The 9,417-nt window shown below is 37.1% G+C and overlaps 1 protein-coding gene across 1 annotated transcript in view; it reads left to right on the top strand.

Annotated features, from left to right (window-relative positions):
- LOC107678460 (BTB/POZ domain-containing protein KCTD9) overlaps positions 1–9,319 on the top strand; it is a 12,030-nt gene extending 2,711 nt beyond the window's left edge. Inside the window, exons 7-12 of the mRNA XM_016473735.1 lie at positions 83–150; positions 1,348–1,443; positions 1,753–1,902; positions 1,985–2,090; positions 7,410–7,543; positions 7,639–9,319. Coding sequence (XP_016329221.1) covers positions 83–150; positions 1,348–1,443; positions 1,753–1,902; positions 1,985–2,090; positions 7,410–7,543; positions 7,639–7,755 — 671 coding nt within the window. The 3' untranslated portion in view covers positions 7,756–9,319. The remainder of the gene's footprint in view (positions 1–82; positions 151–1,347; positions 1,444–1,752; positions 1,903–1,984; positions 2,091–7,409; positions 7,544–7,638) is intronic.
- The last annotated feature ends 98 nt before the right edge of the window (positions 9,320–9,417 follow it).

The following is a 9,417-nucleotide window of genomic DNA, read 5'->3' as shown; positions in this document are numbered from 1 at the left end:
TATATATAATAACGTATGAAAGTGTCCATGTCCCAAATTAGTTTCACTCTATAGTTATTGAAATGTTTTTTCCGTTTTATAGGAGTACTGGAAGAAGCTCGATTCTTTGGAATAGAGCAAATGGCTGAACAGCTAGAAGTGGCGATTAAGGTAATAGAACAGAAGTGTTAAAGTGTTTATAAATAAAGTGTTTCTTGTTATGTAAAATGTAAATAAAAGTTTGGTGTCAGTCAGATTTGTAAGATATGCTCACCAAGGCTGCAATGTTTTGATCAAAAATACAGTAAAAAACAGTAATATTGTGAAATATAATTACCATTCAAAATAACTGTTTTCTATTTTAATATATTTAACATATTTTTTGTGATCGCAAAGCTGAATTTTCAGCATCATTATTCCAGTCTTCACTAGCTACAGTATGTTTCCATTACCCTGTTTTTATGCGCATTTTGAAGTAACGCATCAGAAACGAGTAATGGATACGCCAAATTTAGAGGAAAAAAAATCCCTTAATTCGCAAAAAAGTTTTTATGCTTGCTTGAGGTGTTTTTTTTGACTTGTGCGAAAAAGGGTTAATGGGAGATGGAAATGCGTTTTGCAAATAAATTCCTCCATGCGCATCAAAAAAGTCCTGACTGATCTTGTTGCACAGCATGTGAAATGTTGTTTTGGTCATTCTTAAAAACCAGAGCAAAGTCTGTCGTTAAAGTATTTCTGTATAATTGCCTCCCACAACTGTTTTTCACGACTGCGCTCCCAAACAGCAGCATCCACCTCCGAAAGCAATGACCGCTTTTATTGTGTTTCGTCTACTCGCTCTGAGGTGCAAATAATAAATGATTATATTCAGTGGCTTCTACTTTTCTTAGTGATATTTAGTGCCAGTTTATCGGGAAGTGACGATTTTGTTCTCTTTGATTCGTTGTATGGAAACTGCTTATTCGCAAATGTTTTATGCGATATTCCAATTTTGCGCATAAGTTAAATTCGAAACTTTGGATGGAAACCCGGCTAGTATCACATGATCCTTCAGAAATCATTCTAATATGCTGATTTGCTGCTCAAAAAAGATTTCTTATGATTGTCAATGTTGAAAACAGTTGTGCTGCTTAATATTTTTGTTGAAACTGTGCTACTTTTTTTTCAGGATTCTTTGATGAATAGAAAGTTCAAAAGAAGCATTGTGTCTTTACTTTCCCATTTGATGAACTTAATGTGTCCTTGCTGAGTAAAACTAATCATTTATTTCAACAATAAAACATCTTAATGACCCCAAGCTTTTGAAAGGTTCTGTATATGCATATGTTTATTCATTGTATTTTTTACTTTGTTTTCCATGACATGCAGAATTCTCATCCACCTGAAGACCACTCTCCACTCTCACGGAAAGAATTTGTTCGGTTTCTGCTGGCTACGCCAACCAAATCAGAGCTACGCTGTCAGGTAGAAGACATTTGTAATTCTTCAGACGTGTGTTTTAGTCAGTTTGATGTTGGCATTAAGGTGGCTTTTTTCCTCTTTCGCTCTCAGGGTCTTAATTTCAGTGGAGCGGACCTTTCTCGGCTGGATTTGCGCTATATCAATTTTAAGATGCAAATCTGAGTTCGCTGCAATCTCACCTATGCAAACCTGTGCTGCTCAAACCTGGAGAGAGCGGACTTATCTGGAGCCAACCTGGATGTGAGCTGATCAAAACTTTTTTTAATCTCTTTTTCTGGTTTTAATACGTCTTTTTTCCTCTTTCCCTCTCAGGGTCTTAATTTCAGTGGAGCAGACCTTTCGCGGCTGGATTTGCGCTATATCAATTTTAAGATGGCAAATCTGAGTCGCTGCAATCTCACCTATGCAAACCTGTGCTGCTCAAACCTGGAGAGAGCGGACTTATCTGGAGCCAACCTGGATGTGAGCTGATCAAAACTTTTTTTAATCTCTTTTTCTGGTTTTAATACTTTTGAACTGATATAAAGCCTTGCTTGTTCTCCAGGGTGCTAATCTTCAGGGCGTGAAGATGCTCTGCTCTAATGCAGAGGGAGCGTCACTGAAAGGATGTAACTTTGAGGATCCCTCTGGGCTAAAGGCCAATCTAGAGGGTAAAACTGCACACAGAAGCCATTGTTTAGCTTTAGAAATAAAATGACATACATTAGTCATTGCTAGCATTGTCAAAAGTACCATGTCGATACTTACATTTTTAAAACTTCACAATACCAGCCTTCCCGCAATACTGGTAGTACCAAGTACAGTGTTGATCTGGTAGCAGCTAAGCTGTCTGTGAAGAGCATCAACAGTTTCTATTTACAACGAGTTTTTACAACTTTGAGGTCAAGGTCAGGTTATTTCTATAGCACATTTAAAAACAGCTAGTGTATACCAAAGTGCTGTACATATACAAATAAAGTAAATATACAGATTAAGAGAATAATAGAAAAGATATATAATATCTATATAATAGAAAATATACATACATTTTATCCAAAAGCCAAGGAGTACAGATAAGTCTTCAGGCGGGATTTAAAAACAGGAAGGGAAGGCGCAAATCTAATGTCCAGAGGCATGCTGTTCCATAGTCTAGGACCACGACAGAAAAAGCCCGATCTCCCTTCGATTTCAAGCGAGATCGAGGTATAAGCAAGAAAAGTTTATCCGAGGATCTGAGAGAGCGCGAGGATTGCTGATAGCTGAGAAGTTCGGACAAGTATGATGGGGCTAGACCATTTATTGCTTTATACACAAATAATAAAGTCTTAAAATGGATCCTATGCTGCACCGGTAACCAATGAAGAGATGCTAAGACTGGAGAAATGCTTTCTCTCCTCTTAGTACCCGTCAGCAGCCTCACGGCTGCGTTCTGGACCAACTGCAAACGATTCAGCGATGACTGATTGAAACCCATATAAAGCGCATTGCAATAATCAAGTCTGGAAGTGATGAAGGCATGAGTAACTATCTCCAAATCCTTAAACGAGAGCATAGATTTTAATTTGGCTATTTGCCTTAGTTGAAAAAAGCTGCTCTTCACCACAGCACTTATCTGTTTTTCAAATTTCAGATCAGTGTCAAAAATCACACCTAAGTTTTTAGCAAAAGGATGAATATTTGATGACCAAGAATCTAAATTATTAGTGATATCAGAGACAGCACCTGGGGGTCCAAAGACAACAATCTCAGTTTTGCTCTCATTTCATTGGAGAAAGTTTCTACCAGTCCAACATTTAATATCTTCAAAGCAATTTAAAAGGTCAGAATAAGAGTGATCAGAGCTAAGAGGAATATAGATCTGAGTATCGTCAGCATAACAATGGTATAAAATATTATATTTCCTCATGATGGAACCCAAGGGGAGCATATACAAACAAAATAAGACAGGCCCCAAGAGGGACCCCTGAGGTACCCCATAGGTGAGCGGTGCAGAAGGAGAGGACGAGTGTCCAATCATCACCTTAGCTGATCTATCGGAGAGGTATGATGAGAACCAATCCAGTGCCGTGCCCCTAATGCCAACCCTTAGACTTGAGTAATGTAGCCAATCACAGACATGTTTGTTGAGCGAGTGAACGCAATGGCCAATCGGAGGCTTTTAAGTCAGAATCCACTCAATACACCAGATATTTTCAGTGAGCTCTGCATGCCTGCAAATTGTTTCACGATAGAGTGTAACAGTCGGGCTCAGGAAGAAAAAACACCATTAATTTTCTCCATAGAGAAATTGATTTTTAATTAAATTGGATAAACCATTAACAACAGACCTACTGTGAGCTCCGAGGTTGTTAATCGATGGTACATGCTTTTGTTGAAGCCATCAGTTCGCATTATTTTAACTTATGTTTTCAATCATCATGAACTACATCAAAAACTACACGATCATGATTTTGTAAAGAAGAGTTCACCAATCAGAGAGTCGCAGCAAGCAAAACAATAATCATAATTTGAATAAAAGTTGTATTTTTCATGCTGTTAAGCACACGCTGTAAAACTTCAGGATTGTTGGCCATTTAAAAATGCGGGACTGAATCTGAAATTGTGATGTTTGACATAGCAATGACTATAGCAATGGAAAAAAAATCTGATGTGTCAAAATAGATCCGTGCATTAAATCTTGCAGTGCAATAGCCTGCCACTTTCTTTGTTGTTTTATTACTTTAATTTGATCTTTTTAATGCAATGTCTACATAATTGAACAATATTTGAAGGCTACATGCTAATGTAACATATTATTTACTTATATTTATATAATTAACTTTTTTTTATTTTTTATTTTTTTTATTTCCATATAGTTAAATAAAAAAATATTAAAATAGTTCAAATGTTTTTTTTCTATGGTATCGAAATTGGAATAGAGAGCTGTGGAATTTTACTGGTATTTGTACCGACTACTGACATTTTGGTATTGTGACAGCGCTAGTCATTGCTAATGAAAATGATGCCACATTAATGTTGCATTATCATGTTTTTTGTTTTGCAGTTGGTTAATTAGTGTATTCTCTGTGCGCTTTAGGGGCTAATCTGAAAGGAGTTGACATGGAGGGCAGTCAGATGACTGGTATAAACCTGCGTGTGGCGACGCTGAAGAACGCTAAGCTGAAGAACTGTAAAAATGCCTTCTACCTGACAACGTAGCTCTGATTTGGTTGGCGTAGCCAGCAGAAACCGAACAAATTCTTTCCGTGAGAGTGGAGAGTGGTCTTCAGGTGGATGAGAATTCTTCAGACGTGTGTTTTAGTCAGTTTGATGTTGGCATTAAGGTGGCTTTTTTCCTCTTTCGCTCTCAGGGTCTTAATTTCAGTGGAGCAGACCTTTCGCGGCTGGATTTGCGCTATATCAATTTTAAGATGGCAAATCTGAGTCGCTGCAATCTCACCTATGCAAACCTGTGCTGCTCAAACCTGGAGAGAGCGGACTTATCTGGAGCCAACCTGGATGTGAGCTGATCAAAACTTTTTTTAATCTCTTTTTCTGGTTTTAATACTTTTGAACTGATATAAAGCCTTGCTTGTTCTCCAGGGTGCTAATCTTCAGGGCGTGAAGATGCTCTGCTCTAATGCAGAGGGAGCGTCACTGAAAGGATGTAACTTTGAGGATCCCTCTGGGCTAAAGGCCAATCTAGAGGGTAAAACTGCACACAGAAGCCATTGTTTAGCTTTAGAAATAAAATGACATACATTAGTCATTTTGTCAAATGTCAAAAGTACCATGTCGATACTTACATTTTTAAAACTTCACAATACCAGCCTTCCCGCGTAGTACCAATTATTTATATAGCACATTTAAAAACAGCTAGTGTATGCCAAAGTGCTGTACATATACAAATAAAGTAAATATACAGATTAAGAGAATAATAGAAAAGATATATAATATCTATATAATAGAAAATATACATACATTTTATCCAAAAGCCAAGGAGTACAGATAAGTCTTCAGGCGGGATTTAAAAACAGGAAGGGAAGGCGCAAATCTAATGTCCAGAGGCATGCTGTTCCATAGTCTAGGACCACGACAGAAAAAGCCCGATCTCCCTTCGATTTCAAGCGAGATCGAGGTATAAGCAAGAAAAGTTTATCCGAGGATCTGAGAGAGCGCGAGGATTGCTGATAGCTGAGAAGTTCGGACAAGTATGATGGGGCTAGATCATTTAATGCTTTATACACAAATAATAAAATCTTAAAATGGATCCTATGCTGCACCGGTAACCAATGAAGAGATGCTAAGACTGGAGAAATGCTTTCTCTCCTCTTAGTACCCGTCAGCAGCCTCACGGCTGCGTTCTGGACCAACTGCAAACGATTCAGCGATGACTGATTGAAACCCATATAAAGCGCATTGCAATAATCAAGTCTGGAAGTGATGAAGGCATGAGTAACTATCTCCAAATCCTTAAACGAGAGCATAGATTTTAATTTGGCTATTTGGCTTAGTTGAAAGAAGCTGCTCTTCACCACAGCACTTACCTGTTTTTCAAAGTTCAGATCAGTGTCAAAAATCACACCTAAGTTTTTAGCAAAAGGATGAATATTTGATGACCAAGAATCTAAATTATTAGTGATATCAGAGACAGCACCTGGGGGTCCAAAGACAACAATCTCAGTTTTGCTCTCATTTCATTGGAGAAAGTTTCTACCAGTCCAACATTTAATATCTTCAAAGCAATTTAAAAGGTCAGAATAAGAGTGATCAGAGCTAAGAGGAATATAGATCTGAGTATCGTCAGCATAACAATGGTATAAAATATTATATTTCCTCATGATGGAACCCAAGGGGAGCATATACAAACAAAATAAAATAGGCCCTAAGAGGGACCCCTGAGGTACCCCACAGATAAGCGGTGCAGAAGGAGAGGAAGAGTTTCCAATCATCACCTTAACTGATCTATCAGAGAGGTATGATGAAAACCAATCCAGTGCCGTGCCCCTAATGCCAACCCTTAGACTTGAGTAATGTAGCCAATCACAGACATGTTTGTTGAGCGAGTGAACGCAATGGCCAATCGGAGGCTTTTAAGTCAGAATCCACTCAATACACCAGATATTTTCAGTGAGCTCTGCATGCCTGCAAATTGTTTCACGATAGAGTGTAACAGTCGGGCTCAGGAAGAAAAAACACCATTAATTTTCTCCATAGAGAAATTGATTTTTAATTAAATTGGATAAACCATTAACAACAGACCTACTGTGAGCTCCGAGGTTGTTAATCGATGGTACATGCTTTTGTTGAAGCCATCAGTTCGCATTATTTTAACTTATGTTTTCAATCATCATGAACTACATCAAAAACTACACGATCATGATTTTGTAAAGAAGAGTTCACCAATCAGAGAGTCGCAGCAAGCAAAACAATAATCATAATTTGAATAAAAGTTGTATTTTTCATGCTGTTAAGCACACGCTGTAAAACTTCAGGATTGTTGGCCATTTAAAAATGCGGGACTGAATCTGAAATTGTGATGTTTGACATAGCAATGACTATAGCAATGGAAAAAAAATCTGATGTGTCAAAATAGATCCGTGCATTAAATCTTGCAGTGCAATAGCCTGCCACTTTCTTTGTTGTTTTATTACTTTAATTTGATCTTTTTAATGCAATGTCTACATAATTGAACAATATTTGAAGGCTACATGCTAATGTAACATATTATTTACTTATATTTATATAATTAACTTTTTTTTATTTTTTATTTTTTTTATTTCCATATAGTTAAATAAAAAAATATTAAAATAGTTCAAATGTTTTTTTTCTATGGTATCGAAATTGGAATAGAGAGCTGTGGAATTTTACTGGTATTTGTACCGACTACTGACATTTTGGTATTGTGACAGCGCTAGTCATTGCTAATGAAAATGATGCCACATTAATGTTGCATTATCATGTTTTTTGTTTTGCAGTTGGTTAATTAGTGTATTCTCTGTGCGCTTTAGGGGCTAATCTGAAAGGAGTTGACATGGAGGGCAGTCAGATGACTGGTATAAACCTGCGTGTGGCGACGCTGAAGAACGCTAAGCTGAAGAACTGTAACCTGCGTGGTGCTACATTAGCCGGCACAGATCTTGAAGTGAGACAACCGTGTTGATTTTGTGGCATCTAGCCACATTCCTGATATTATAACCCTGAAAAAAATGACAAATGTTTTCTTTCATGTATGTGCAGAACTGCGATCTCTCAGGCTGCGATCTACAAGAAGCCAACCTGCGTGGTTCAAATGTGAAAGGAGCCATCTTTGAGGAGATGCTGACTCCACTGCACATGTCCCAAAGTGTGAGATAACCAATTACATCTCTCCCTGCCCGGCAACCTCACCACTCACCAGCCAGCTATTCACAGCTCTCCCTTACCCTACCCCGACCCCCCCTTTTCGTTTCACGCTCCTGTAAAACCGTATGCAATACTAGCACTTGGTTTAGTGCTAGCCTTCTCTTTGAGCTTTACTCTCATGCACTAGTGCACATCCAGGGTCTGTAGTCATGGCCAAAAATAGCGAAAGCTTAGTGTAGAGAATCCAAATAGTGGAAAATGCCGTTTGTCAAACCAAACTTGTTGCTTTTGGTTTTATTTATGCTTTGAGTTGAACTTTTGTTCAATTTTACCGAATGTATACGTTTCATGTTGTGTTTGTCTCAAATAATGAAGTCGACATTTCAGTCAATCAAATATTTCAACCAAATATATCTGTAGTATTTTAGATTTATCAATCAATTGTAGGCGGTTTATGATAAGGCTTATTGTTGCACAGCTTACTACAGGTAAAACAAACTCATAAATAGTAGCTTTTTATATATAAAATATGGAAAATACCTAATATAACTGACTGGTCTGGTTTCAAATATGCAACATAAGCATATAGCTCTTACATATTCTGTGTTCACATTTACATGTAAACCAAATTAATTGTTTGTTTTGATTTCTGATTTGTTGTTTGATCTACCTCCCTTACAACCCGTTCTAGTTTTAAGTCATTTTTAGTTTTTGAAACCATGCAGTCATGCAAAGATTTCAACCAAATGCAAACCACGTTTTACTGCATTTTTGCAACACCTATTAATTCTTTAATAACTGTGTAATAACACTTAGCCGTAGGTTAATATGCACAATAATTAACCAGTGGTGCCAATATGCTGGTTTATAATATCACTATATTGTATGTGTAAATGTTTCACTTTTCAGATTTCTTATTTTCCCCATTTTTTAATCGTTTAATTGATGAAGTGGAATGTTGAAGTGACCAACCCACACCAAAAATTGTTTGTGATGTTTCTCGTGTCACTATCAAATCCAGTGCTTCCTTATTTAATGTTTGTCATGATATTATGTTTGTTCATCAATATCGTTCCACTTTTTGTTAACATTTTGACCATATAAGGCACTAAATTAGGACTTGAATTGTGCATTCATATCCAAAAATTGTGTGTGTAAGACTGACAAAGTAGCACATTTATGAAATGCAACTTAGGTCTAAGTGCTGCTAAATTATTGCATTATAATATCAGCTGACCTGGATTATTTGCTGCATGGTTAAAAAAATCAAAAACTAACCATCTCGGTCAGAGATTTCTGACAGTGGCTCAGAGTTATTTGTTATACAACATGCTGTTATTTTTCATTTACAAATGTTATTGTAGGTACTCTTATCAATCCTGTTCAATGAAGGCAATCAAAATAGACTTTTGCACTTAAAGTGTGATTCTCTATGTATATCAGACCCTTGTGGAAAGGGTGCTAGCTATTTATTTATGTATCAGGCTGTATTTATGTAAGTGGTGGAGGGGATGATCTACCTATTCTCTCTTTACCAAACTTTGTTGCACTCTATTACGGAAGTGTGTTTCCATAAATAGACTGTTATAATCAAACTCCTGTCTGTCTTTATTTATTCTTTTGGATATGTATCATATCAGAATGATTTCTGAAGGATCATGTGACACTGAAGAC

Source organism: Sinocyclocheilus anshuiensis, unplaced genomic scaffold (genome assembly GCF_001515605.1).
Source record: "Sinocyclocheilus anshuiensis isolate Anshui unplaced genomic scaffold, SAMN03320099.WGS_v1.1 scaffold112, whole genome shotgun sequence".
NCBI lineage: Eukaryota > Metazoa > Chordata > Actinopteri > Cypriniformes > Cyprinidae > Sinocyclocheilus > Sinocyclocheilus anshuiensis.
Note: the sequence above shows the minus strand (reverse complement) of the source record. Positions and strands in the feature narration are given on the sequence as shown.